This window comes from Asparagus officinalis, chromosome 4 (genome assembly GCF_001876935.1).
Source record: "Asparagus officinalis chromosome 4, Aspof.V1, whole genome shotgun sequence".
Classification (NCBI taxonomy): Eukaryota; Viridiplantae; Streptophyta; class Magnoliopsida; order Asparagales; family Asparagaceae; genus Asparagus; species Asparagus officinalis.
Genome location: NC_033797.1, coordinates 131859797 through 131873240, shown reverse-complemented (window position 1 = coordinate 131873240; position 13444 = coordinate 131859797). Strand labels below are relative to the sequence as shown.

The following is a 13444-nucleotide window of genomic DNA, read 5'->3' as shown; positions in this document are numbered from 1 at the left end:
CAGAGTTGCTTAGTTATGTCCCAATAAATTGTCTGAAAGAAGAAGTATGATTTTCCAGTTTCACGCTCTGCAGATTTATCTTCTGTTTTCTTTTTTCCCTTTTTCCCCTCGTCCATATCCATTGGATATCTAACAAAATGTCTTATTCTACATATTTTATGAAGGAAACAAAGGGGAAACATTAATTCATGAAAAATGTTGCCCTTCCAAATTGATTTTTCCGCTAAATGAAAGAGACCGGTCTTCTAGTATTTAGTCCTTTGCTTTGCCCTCATAAGATGAGTTTTACTGGAATCAGCAACATCGAAAACAAGAATGCATGGGTTCAGGAAAATGACTACTGAAAGTTATACCAGTCTCTCATTTGTATTTTCTCATTGATGTAATCAGAATGTTGGAACGTTGAAAGAGGAGCTCGATCTCATTGTCCCGCAGCTTGAGGAAATGCAAAAAACAAAAAGTGATAGAAAGAACAAATTTCTTGAAGTTTTAGGGCAAATACAGAAGATCTCTGCTGAGATTGGGCACTCCAATGATTATCCATTGGAGAGGGCAATGGATGAATCTGACCTATCCATTCGAAAGCTTGAATACCTGTACAGAAAGCTCGAGTCACTTCAAAAGGAGAAGGTTATTATTCCTTGAGCAACTGATTGATTTCTAGAAATATATAATATTTGCTTCTTCTCTTTTTTGGTGATAAATTATGCTCAAGTTTTTCATCCTTGCAGGCTGATCGCCTGAAGCTGGTGTTGGACCACTTGAATACTTTAGATTCACTATGCGCAGTCCTCGGTGTAGATTTTAAACAAACTGTTCGTGAGATACACCCTAGTCTAGATAAAACTCAGGGATCGAATGTTGGCGATGAAGCAATTGAAGACCTGGCATCAGCAATAGAGAGATTCAGAGCAGTTAAGCTTCAAAGAATGCAGAAGGTAAGCGAAGTGATTGAAAAAACCTGTTAACTTATAATGATTATGTAACTAAAATTCCTAGCTGGTGTAGCTCCAAGATCTTGCAACTAGTATGTTTGAGATGTGGAATCTGATGGATACACCGATTGAAGAGCAACAGAAATTTCAGCATGTAACGTGTAATATTACTGCATTAGAACATGAAAGAACAGAGCCCAACTCCCTTTCTGCAGACTTCATCAATTATGTAACTCTCTAAACTCAAAGGAAGAATAAATTTAAGATTTTAGTTTTCTTTTCCTTATTTTCTTGGTTTATTAGTATAATGGCTATGAAGCAATTATATCCATTGTTTAGGTGGAAGCAGAAGTTGTGAAGCTTGAAAAGCTGAAAGCGAGTAAAATGAAAGAGCTCGTGCTGAAGAAGAAGACAGAGTTGGAGGATCTGCGACGCCGGACTCATTTGGTCGAAAAAGAAGATATTAATAGAGAGGTAGAAGCTATTGAATGTGGTAAGAATATGATAATTAGGCAATTGGTGATTGTACCTCTTATTCTATGCGGTTAATTGCGGAGTGCGGACAGAACCCTGTAGTTTTATTGTTGCTGAAAAACCCTCTCTACTATCGCTCAATTGCGGATAGATCCCCTGAGTGAAATTTTTGTAGAACTTTTACCTCGGGAAATCTATTTGTAAAAAAAATTAGTGTTTTCTTTCTTTGAGGGTAAAGAGTTAAAAAGATTCACTTGGGTGGTCTATCTTCAACAATAGAAATTCAGGGGGTCTATCCACAATTGGGTGATAGGGTAGGGGATCTAGCCACGTTAACCCTATTCTACATTCCTAATATTGAAATTCTTCATGTTACAGGTGCTGTTGACCCTGCCTTGGCCCTGGAGCAGATTGAATTCAAAATATCAACTATCAAAGAAGAAGCTTTCAGCAGAAAAGACATTCTTGAAAGGGTAGAGAGATGGCTGGTTGCCTGTGAGGAAGAATCCTGGCTCGAAGAGTACAACAGGGTTGGGCATTAGATCTCATTGTTTCAATCACAATCTCATCTTTCTGAAGCTAATTCCATTTTTTTCCGTTTGGTTTGTTTAGGATGAGAAGCGATACAATGCTGGGAGAGGTACTCATCTTAACCTTAAGCGAGCTGAAAAGGCCCGTGCTGCAGTCAGCAAGATTCCAGGTTGGTAGTTGGAGAATTTTGAATTTTATCAAGCAGTTCGCAATTTTTAATCGTAAGCTAAGTTGCTGAATCCTTATTTCGAATGAAGATCCATACTGTCGCCACAATAAAATAAAAATTGTTCGAGCTACAATAAACAAAGTTGACTGTCATGTTTCTTTCCTAAGTAGAAGAATTCAGATGCATAGATAGTTGTCTGTCAACTGATTGATTATATTCTAGAGCACAGATTTGGGTCATGATGGCTTGTGTCATTGAGATTTATTAATAATGTTTCTACTCTATGTTAACTCCTAATTAGTATACTGCCTATTACCTGCATGCTGCGCCTATCTTTTTAAGATCATAACATGGAGGAGCATCTAAGGTCTTCTAAAGGGTACTTGATTTCTGTTTATAAAGCATTTTAGAGTTGTAGGTACTGTTGGTCATAACAAATATGCTATTCTCAACTAGGACTACTAATTAGAAAAGGAAAATTTCAGTAAGTTTTCAATATATTTCATCCATATTTTTGTGAAACTTTGTATGGATAGTTCGCTGACCTTTTTTAATAAGCAGCAACCGTCGAAACTTTAATCTCCAGAATCACAGCATGGGAAAAGGAAAGAGGCCTGGAGTTTACTTATGATGGTGTAAGGGTTACTCGTCACAGTTTGTTTTTTTCTTATGTCAATCTTTTAAAAATGGCTGAACTATATTACTTGTTCTTGTCCCATGTATTTTTACCCTACAGGCTGGCCTTTTGTCAATGCTGGAAGAATATACCACTTTGAGGCAGGAGAAAGAGCAAGAACGCAAAAGGCAAAGGGTATCGCATTCGCATTTCAAATATCAGTTCAAATGAGTTGCTGGACCTAATACCATACAAATATCAACTTTTCAGGATCAAAAGCGACTCCAAGGCCAGCTTATTGCCGAACAAGAAGTACTTTTTGGATCTAAACCGAGTCCTTCAAAACCGCAAAGCTCGAAAAAGATGCTTAGAAATTTGACTATGGGATATAATAGAAGGCAGTCTCTCGGTGGAGCACCATTGCAAAGTGCAAAGGATGAAGTGCAAAAACCCAGGCCTATGTCAGCTAGAAAGGCTGATGGTACTGCCTCTCCTTATGCTGGTTTGTTTTCTTTAACACCTTCCTATTGCTCCAATCAGGAGGCTTTACAGGATAAATAAGATTTTGTTGATATCTCAATCTCAACTGTCTCCTCAAATAGGTTAATTTGAAGACCTTTAGAATTGTTGCAGAAACTTCAGAAAAAGTTATGAAATAGATCTAAAATAGTCACTACCTTGTTTTATTGAACATGAATAAGTAAAGGTAAAAAACATGGAGCGTAGCAGTGCGATTCAGCAAATAAGTTCTATACTCCTATTTTTCCAAGTTTTCCTTGAACATGAATTTGTGTAGATGGTTTTGTCATATGCAATGGAAAATCACTAAATGCACCAGTTAGGGGTTAAGAAAAAATATAAAATTATAAATTACGGAGTGAGGACTAGAGATAGGCTCAAGAGAACTTTAGAAGCATTGAGAAGAATATGATAGTGGTTACTTGATGGAGGAAATAATCCTTAACAACACTGAATGGAAGTCCTACAATTCATGTAGCCGACCCCAAAAATTTTGGAGTAAATTCCTCCTTGATGTAAATTATAAGGTTATGACTACTGAAGCAAGGAGAACTAGAGGTAGGTCTAGGAAAACTTGATTAGAAGCATTAGGGACATGACATTTGTTAACTTAAATGAGGAGATAACACATAATAGAACTAAGGATTTATGTAGTCAACCCTAAAAGTTTGAAATAAGAAATAAGGATTTTGTTGCTGTACATTCATTCATAATCAATAGTGATGCTCATGAATGCGAATGATCCTTATATTCTAGTATTCAGCATTTTACAATGAAGATGTTTGCAGGTAGGAAAGACCAAGATGCTGCTAGCTTTTTGTCTAAAGAATTTTCCTTCAATGCCATAAATGCTCATGAACCAGAAGCTCCTCGGAAACCCTTTGCTCCCTTAGTCGCAGAAAATCATATTGATGGAGAAGACGAGAACATGACTCCCAAAACAACGCTGACAGCTCCAAAGACTCCAACAACAGTTTGTGCACCGATGCAGATGGCCTCGACTCCTGCACCAGCCACTGACATAGCAACAAGGGAGCGTTCATTTGAGGAGAGGAGGCTAGCAGTGCTAATGAGAGGATAGAGAAGATGGATACTCTACTGCAAAGTTTTTCTTGGTGCGAGGAGAGAATTTTTGCAGGAGATGTTTTTTTGTTCAATGTTTTCTAGTAAACTGGAAAAGAACCAGAATGTAGCATGTTGTACAAATTTATAATCTTTTGGTTCTAGCAGAGGAGCAAATCATGCTGATTTGATTGGATACTAATCAAATGCAACCAGATCCTCTGGTTATGAAATTGGTTTTGGTCAGATTGGGTTTGTTTAGGTCGGATTGGACTGATTTGAGTAAGGAAGAAGCTATATGGTCATATATTGTTAAGCAAACATATGATAGAATCACAAATATGAATGAGAAAATACAGAATAACTAAACTTTGGGGGTCTTTTACGTATTAATTGAACAGAATTAAACTTGAGGAGTCTATTGGGGGGTAGTTTTTAGGGAGATCATACTAATGGGTTTTACAGGACCTATTTCAAATAATTAAAGTTTGGGGGACCAATACCTCCAAAACACTAAACTTTTTTCTTATGGAACAAAATCACTAATAAGGTTGGCAAAATCAGCATAAGTCCTGCTGTGTCACTGAATGTTTCTCTCAAGAAAAAGTAAAAGTTTCCATTGTTAATGTACTTCACAAACCAATCGTTAACAAATGGCAGGAATTAGTAAGGTTCTTACTGTAGCAAAAAGTGTTTTGGTTGATGCACCACCTACCAAATGTGCCCAAATATTATGGTTTTTTTTAAGGAAAAAAGTAGATATCAAGTATCCCAAAATTTTGAAAGTTTGGAGTATAATAAACAACATTTAGAGACACAACATGAGATATTGCGCATATAATAGATACAGCAAACTGAGATATTACTCTGCATATCATAGATACAGCAAACCCAGCTATAACTTTGTCCCTTCAACTTTTGAATTCTATCCTCCAAAATGAATCACATGCAATAACAGTTTGGAGCATGTGTTACTTAAAATTGTTACATATACAATGAAAAGTTTGAGAAGAGAATCAATTCTCAAATTATCGTTCAGACACCAAATGCAGCATAATTAGATAATTGTCGATAACATGGGATCTGCCTCTGTAGTGAGAACCCTTCAGGTAACCAGTGACTGTACAAGCACACATGTGTGTGAATAAAATTGAAAGGCGATAAGAGAGATGCAGACTCTATGAATCAAAAAGAGAATGGCTTCATATAGACATCAAATGGTTCATTTGAGGTCAGTTGTGGTTCCTGCAAGGGCAAAAAAAAAAGGATTAGTTGATAACCCTCTCTTTCTCTGAATGTAATATGTTGGTTTATAGGAATGAAACCATTACGTCGTATCATTTGTCCAAGAACTATGAAAATGGAATCCGTAGTGGAAACCTTATTGCCTCAATAGAAAGGTGTGTGCATGCTGCACGTACTTTGCATCGTGGTCAGCGAATGACTTCAATGTCTCTATTTATTCAATAAAACTTCAAACAGTAGGAATGAAGAATTATTCACAGAAATAAGTTCAAAGTATAGCTTGGTTGCAATGCTTTTTTCGTGTTCTCTCTCTTTTGCCTTCGTTTTCAGATACACGATGGATTGAGAATGACGTGGTTTATTGCATCAAATTCAAATTGTTAAAATGGATGAGTGTTTAGAGTCTTATATGATTGTACAATACCTATGAAATTGAAGAGAGAATTCTATAGGATTGCTATAAGACCAACAAGGTTTATATGGATCAGAATGTTGGGCAATTAAGAAAACAACAATACAAAGAATTGAGTGCAGCAGAGATGAGAATGCTACGATGGACTTGTGGCTATGGACTTGTCAATACACAATTATGGATAGGATAAGAAATAAATGCATCCACAGGAGGTTAGACATCCACAGGAGGTTAGATGTTGCTCCTTTTAAGGATAAAATGAGAGAGAATCAACTGAGATGGTTCAGTCATGTGCAGTGTATGACACTAATGCACCAGTTAAAAGAAATAGTCAAATTATAGTTAACGGGAAAAGGAGTAGTAACAGGCTAACAGCACTTGGTTGGTAGCACTTTAGAAGAATATGATAAGTTGATAACAACTTACCTTAGTGGAGGAGACATCAATTAATCATATCATACTCCCTTTAAAAGAGGAAGTTGTGGAAAAACTATGGACTACATTACCCCTATTCTTTTTTGATATTATAGTTTAATCATAATTAAACTAAAGTAATTATTATTGTTAATTTATTATATTATAAATTTATATGCCACTTCAAGTTTGTCTAACTTGGTTCCTAAAACTTCCAATGTTATTGTAAAACTCTACATCATATTAATTATTATTAATGTATAATAATATATTAATAGGCAAATTACATGCTAATAAATTATTTATGGAAAGAGTAGAAAAGATAGAATTGTTCTAAAAGTGTACCCTGACACTCATATAAGAAAATTACAAAAACTTTCTATGAACTATATTACCCCTAATCTTTTTTGATATTACATTCTAATCCTAACTAAACTAAATTAATTATTATTATTATTAATTAATTATATTATATGTCATTTTAAGTTTGTCTAACTTGGTCCCTAAAACTTTCAATTTTATTGTAAAACACTACATTATATTAATTATTACTAATGTATAATAATATATTAATAGGCAAATTGCATGTTGATAAATTATTTATGGAAAGAGTAGAAAATATAGAATTATCCTAGAATTATACCATGACACTCATATAGGAAAATTACAAAGAGTATTCTTGCATCTAGGTAACAAGATAGAAGGTACAAACATGCAATTTTAAAAAATATTAAGATATTTAAGTGCAACAAGATACAAGTGGAGGTATATAACTTTCATAAATTATAAAGCATTTAAGTTAAATAAAGTCTATAAAGATTTAAAACATTTGCTAACCACAAATAATTGTATGTGATCCTATTGATAAATAATATTCATCATATAATATGAGGCCAGAGGCTTAGCTTATATTTATATAGTAGAGGAGGTGTGGAAAATTAAAGCACCATATTTTAAATAATCCCGAGATTTTGAATTATTTCCTGAAATTATATACATTGCTTAGAAAACTTTAGAAGAGGCTTTCGAAGAACTACTACAAAGTGTTGGACGTCAAATAAATATTAGACAACTAAAATCTATGATATCAGATTGCAGAAATCGGGGATATATAAAAAATATCGGGTGTCATATGAGATAATTTTCAGGCATAATATAACATTGTAAGCTATAATATAATTTTCATGCATAATATAACATTGTAAGCTATAATCTAACATATTCATGAATTTTAAATATAAGAATTTGCATGAAAATATATGCTTAAAATATGGGAGAGCCAAAAGTGGAGAAATTTGGGAGACGAATTGTGACTTTTGTGGCTTTCGTGGGTATCGCTTTTGGTTCCCAAACATAACCCAAACCCTAGCCCATAATCAAATTAAAAATGACTCGAACCCTAGCCCATAATCAAATTAAAAATGACTCGATTTTATCGATATCTTCAATGGGATGTATTGGCCAATATTTTTTATAACAATCGCTATATTAGGAAAAAAATCCCCAAAGAAAACAATACAAAACCATAAATATTATCGAGTAAGGTCTTTAACCTGATATATTGGCCAATATAGCGATATATCAGCCGATATTTAATACATTGCCTGTAAGAGCAATATTTAAAGATAATTTAGATATAAGTTCCTTGATTTTAGATCTCCAATAATTCTATATTATTCCCTCAAAAATTTGAAATTGCTTATAATTTAAAGGACTAATATTAAATTATTAGAAATTTGAGGGGTAAAAATGTGAACAAGCCAAATTTTAAAGTGATAATTTTTTTAAAAACTCTCTCAGCTATGAGGATTGTCTCAAAAAACCACTCAATTGATTTAATTTGGCAAAACATCCTAGCTGTGAGGGTGTTGTAGATAACCTCTCTTAACTTTGGTGCGATTTTAGAAAACACCCCTCGACTATAGCGTGTCTCTTAAAAATTCCCCTGATCTTTTACACTTCTCTCAACAAAACCCTTTAATGTGGTTACTTGAATATATAATTTGGAGAAAATACCCTCTTGAAGAAAGCTATTTTAGTTAAAAAACTCTCAAGCTATAATAAAAGGATCACGACCAATTTATAATTCTTTTTCCTTCTATATCTCCTATTTTTCTTTAATCTAGCAAAAGTCAAGCTAATTCTTTTATGGTTGGGGGATATTTTGGTCTTTCCAAATCAAATACTTGTCATATAATAGATTAGACTCAATGATATTAGTTACGAGCGGTTAAGTGAGAAAAGTTTATAGGATTAAATCAAAAAATTGAAGTTGAGAAAGATTATCAGTTGAGAAAGATTATCTACAACACCCCAAATTTGACGAAGATTTACTCAGTTTAATTTTTGTGGCCAAATGCCCAAGTTTGAAGTTTGTCACACGTCCTTTTAGTTTCCTACTAACTTGGTGACTGGATGGGGTAGGGGTCAGTTCACCCATGCCCATGGTTTATTGGTAAGGGTGGAGGGCACAAACTCGGGCATTGACTCGGGGATCCTTCTGCCTTACTAGGTTTCCCTCATATCCCAAAAAAAAAATTTAAGGGGGATTTTTGACATTACCCCCCATAGCTAAGAGGGCGTTTTCTAAAATTAACCCTTAAAACTCAACTTAAGGCACATGTGACATCAATCTTATAAAAGTAGATTTTATAGCAAGTATATCACTCTATGAACTGATTTGGATTATGTGTCCTAAGATTTATCCTATACATCAACTCTGAAAATCTTTTGCTACAAGAATCTCTAAAAAAATTAATCTTTATTAGTGAAGGGTATGTGATCCTTCTGATTCACCTTGTCTTTCATGATTTATAATAAATTATTTGACAAAATATATTAAATTATTTATTTTTATAGTTCTCACCTTCTTATAAGTTTATGAAACACGTAGCTTGGATATGAGTATTGTTACGGATAATAAATTCTTATAACTCTTAACCTAAATTTTTGGATGTTGTTTGACATTGGATAGATCTAAATTATTTGTTAAAATACAATCCATAGTGCATAATATGTATAAATCATTCTCATATTATATTTTATACTTTTCTGAAACTAGAGAGTAATCGTTTTGACAAATCAATTAATTAGTTAGGAAGATGTAGAAAGACTACAATATCAAATTTTAGAATTGATCATATAATTTATGTTTTCTTTATGATTGAATTTACACATTCTGACGAAAAAAATTCTAGAAAAAAAGTTTTTAAATATCTATAATATTTGGTCACCAGATAAACAATAGGTGAAAGTAAACAAGTGAAAGTGATTTCTTTATAGTTAAATAAAATCCTATATGACCACATGAAACGTACCATTTTATTTTGATGAATTCAAGAATTTATTTTTATCATTAATAATAATAGTTTTTTTTATATTGGTCCCTTACATCATTAATATTTTGAAATTAGATCTTCAAATCATTAAATTGCTATTAAGTCATTAAGATTTCAAGACTTTTTTGTGGAAGGCAAAATGTTAAAACCAACAAGATATTATACGTAGAAATATCCAAAAAAGTTAATATATTATGATAATCATAAACTTTTTTTGCAAACATGTTATAGTAAATAAATAAACTTAAAATAAAGGACAAAATTTTAAAAACAACCGTTTTTCAATATTAAAAAGCAAAATCGACCATTTAAAAAAATTCAGCAAAATCGATCTTTTTAGTGAAAAAGGGTCAATTTTGCAGTTTTCCAACTGCACAGGACTACTAATCCCGTGCAGTTCTCCCAAAAACCCAGCTGTCACCACGTTGAGCTCTCTCCAACTTCCCTCCGCGTCTCCGCCTACATCCCTTCATCCAGAAGCGATCATAACCTTCTTCCTCTCCTTCCCGACTTTCATATATTCAAACAAAATTCCACTCAAGAATAATCCAAAATCAACGCAAAATAAAAATGCAGTTAATGATCAGATTAATTACTTCTAGAATTATTAGATCACCCCCGTCATGTCCTCTGTCATCGAGTGCCTCTTCTGTCTGGGCTTCACCCGTTGGGCCTTCTGCCACTGCGACAACGCCTCCTGGCCCACCGCCGCATCCCCCGCCTTCTCCCCCATCCCTCACGCCGTCCGTGTCGTCCTCGACATCTACGAGCCCAACTTTTCCAGCCCTAAGTGGGCCCCGTCCCCCAACGGATACCTCATGGACCCGACCGTCGTCCTCAAACGCGCTGCCTACTCCGACGATGGGTTTGTCCACCGCGGGCTGCTGAAGGCGACGATTTGGGTGCTGAATCGGGAGGCGGAGATGATTGCGAGGGCGTTGGAGGAGTGTGGGGATGGGTATAAGCTTGTGTTTGTCGGGCACTCGCTGGGTGTTGGCATGGCGGCGATTGGGGGAGGGGTTGGGGGAGGCGAAGTTTGGAGAGGAGAGTGTGTGAAGTGGTGACGGTTGGGTTTTGGGGAGAACTGCACGTAGTCCCGTGCAGTTGGAAAACTGCAAAATCGATCCTTTTTCACTGAAAATGTAAGTTTTGCTGAAATTTTTTTTAAATGGTCGATTTTGCTTATTAATATTGAAAAACGGTCGTTTTTAGATATTTGCCCATGTGCAGTGCACGTGCATTCCACCTAGTAGAACTAAATGGAGTCATTATGTAGCTGAGACCCAAAGTTTTTTCTTTTTTCCTTTTTTTTTGGAGTTGGGGTGGGGTTGCCTTGGTGAAGTCCTGTGCATGTACTTTGACGGTATCAACTATGTTTATAGATAAGACAAGGCTCTATCTTCAAACCCCAGGTAATAGTTAAATTTAACTTGAACGGAAAAATGCATAAAGATTAATAGTAAAAAGTACCTGTCTCAACCCACCACCTACGCTTCCTCCAGTCAAAAGCATGGTCAAGAGAGATGTCACAGGACCTCCGCCCATTGAGTCCCCAGTGCTTCTTATGGTAGACCTCATTGAATTTAGGATGCTTCCATATGTGGCTCCATGGCCTCGCTCAATAGCTTGGATGAAGCAGAAAGTCATGGCTCCCGTTGATGTTATTTTTGAGAGAGCCTGCTCATTTGGTACACCAAAGTTTTCAAAAACTACAGGAATAAAAAAAATTTAATGAAGGTTTGGAATATGTAGTGACTACAATGCATGTGTGACTGTAAGCAATGAGAGAGTCTTCTTAGTTCAAGCTTATAGCACACTAAGATTAGGAGACAAAATTAAGGTCCTGCTGAGCCATTAAACATCAAGATAATTAATTATATAATGTCCCCTATTCGATCAAATTTTGTGTGATCTCCCTATAAGGACTGTTTTCAACCATTTCAATTCAAGTCGGTTTGAATTAACTCATATCTGGAAACCGGAGGTTAACCTGCTGGAAAAAAACATAAATAAAATTGGGATCTCTCTTTTATATTCTTAGAAGAGAAGATTTGCTTGCTATTACTAACTTCTTAAAACTGTAGTTCTTGTGAGATAGAAGACAAAAAATATATTCTTTCCAGTCAATTTAGCCTTCCAAAATTGGTGGTATCTTTTTGAAAGACAACAGAAAGTAAAAGATTGGAGAATGAGGAAGAACATACTCAAGTGAGAACATACTAGATAATGAGATAGTAGGAATCCCTGAATGTCAAAAGAACAAAAAAGAACTAAGGATTTCTTCCCGAAATTCCCAGAGCTTCAGGCATTGCCTATTTGACAAAATTGTCTGCAGGCTCTTTTTCGGAGTTTATGAAATATATTCAATGCAAATTTGAGCAATTGCAAAAGTAGTGAAGGATTACCGAAGTATCAGCAGAGGTTTGATCATCATCACAACCACTCAAAGAAATTGCTTCTCCACCACTTGTACCTTTCCACATACCAGATAGCGGTCGATGGTCCTCCCATACATATTGCCCAGTCCTACATAAATGATATCAAACACCCGCCACTAATGGTACAATAATACCTTTCAATAAATGCATGCAAGTCAAGGAAATGTAACCATTGAAGCCGATTTTTCTCTATGCATAGATATGAAAGTTACCTTTACAAGAAAAACAATATACTTAGATTTTCCTTTTTTATAGTTTCAAATCGCCAACTTAATTTAATTAATCCACCTGGACCTCTACACTCAGAATAGAAAACTTTACCCTCCTTTATCTACTGTATGGTCCATCCAGCTAAAGTGGGAAGAAACAAATCCATTTATGTTCCCAACTCCACCCCAGAACTGATGAAACTGAAAACCAACTAACCAAGAGATGTAATTATAAAAAGGGTCAATCGCACATAGACCCCCTGTGCTATCACCATTGAACTTACTACCCATGGAGTTCTATTGCCAATAGAGCACCTGAAAGAGTTCTCTCGTTGCAAATAGACCCCTTGAGTGAAAAATTATTGTAGCAGATAGACCCCCCTGAAAAAGGGTCAAAAGAATTCCATTAAGGAGGTTTATCTGCAACAGTAGAACTACATAGGCAATAAGTTCAAATTGGAGATAGTACATGGGGGTCTATCCGCAATTAACCCTTTAAAAAATTATGAATTGTAAAGAAAACATTCGTTCTTGCATGACATTACCTTTAAGGAATAACATGAACAAAGTGACCCGGACATATTCAAGAGCAGAACATAGGCAAACGATGCTGATTAGGCAGAGAAAATAGCTGAAACTACATACTATCATCTAACACGAGTGCACATACTCCTGTTTTCTTTATTCAAGTTAACAGACTACTCTCTTCTGTGTTTGGTAAGCAGCAAGGGTGTTGATTAGGCAGAGAAAATAGCTGAAACTACATACTATCATCTAACATGAGTGCACATACTCCTGTTTTCTTTATTCAAGTTAACAGACTACTCTCTTCTGTGTTTGGTAAGCAGCAAGTTCTTGGCTTGTTGCTCGAGATACAGCATATACCAAAAGTCCTACTATAATATAACTCATCAAAAGAATTCTTTCCTGTTTTGCCAAAAGACCTGGTATAATATAACTCATCAAAAGAATTATTTCCTGTTTTAGTAAATCTCAGCCTGTCAACCTATAGGATAATCAAACTCATATTTTCTGTATATCCACCCAACAGATGACTCTGCAATAATCCCCATGTAATACCT

General features: G+C 35.2%; 2 protein-coding genes across 2 annotated transcripts in view; one reads left to right on the top strand and one right to left on the bottom strand.

Annotated features, from left to right (window-relative positions):
- The window catches only part of LOC109838959 (65-kDa microtubule-associated protein 3-like), a 6230-nt gene extending 1678 nt beyond the window's left edge, over window positions 1-4552 (top strand). Inside the window, 10 exon segments of the mRNA XM_020407391.1 lie at window positions 391-630; window positions 732-938; window positions 1009-1164; window positions 1275-1428; window positions 1788-1939; window positions 2022-2109; window positions 2671-2744; window positions 2846-2920; window positions 2996-3227; window positions 4033-4552. Of these exon segments, the coding sequence (XP_020262980.1) occupies window positions 391-630; window positions 732-938; window positions 1009-1164; window positions 1275-1428; window positions 1788-1939; window positions 2022-2109; window positions 2671-2744; window positions 2846-2920; window positions 2996-3227; window positions 4033-4325 (1671 nt within the window). The 3' untranslated portion in view covers window positions 4326-4552.
- LOC109839318 (metacaspase-1-like) overlaps window positions 5150-13444 on the bottom strand; it is a 17947-nt gene continuing 9652 nt past the window's right edge. Inside the window, exons 4-6 of the mRNA XM_020407747.1 lie at window positions 12121-12241; window positions 11186-11392; window positions 5150-5551 (exon numbers count right to left, since the gene is read on the bottom strand). Of these exons, the coding sequence (XP_020263336.1) occupies window positions 5492-5551; window positions 11186-11392; window positions 12121-12241 (388 nt within the window). The 3' untranslated portion in view covers window positions 5150-5491. The remainder of the gene's footprint in view (window positions 5552-11185; window positions 11393-12120; window positions 12242-13444) is intronic.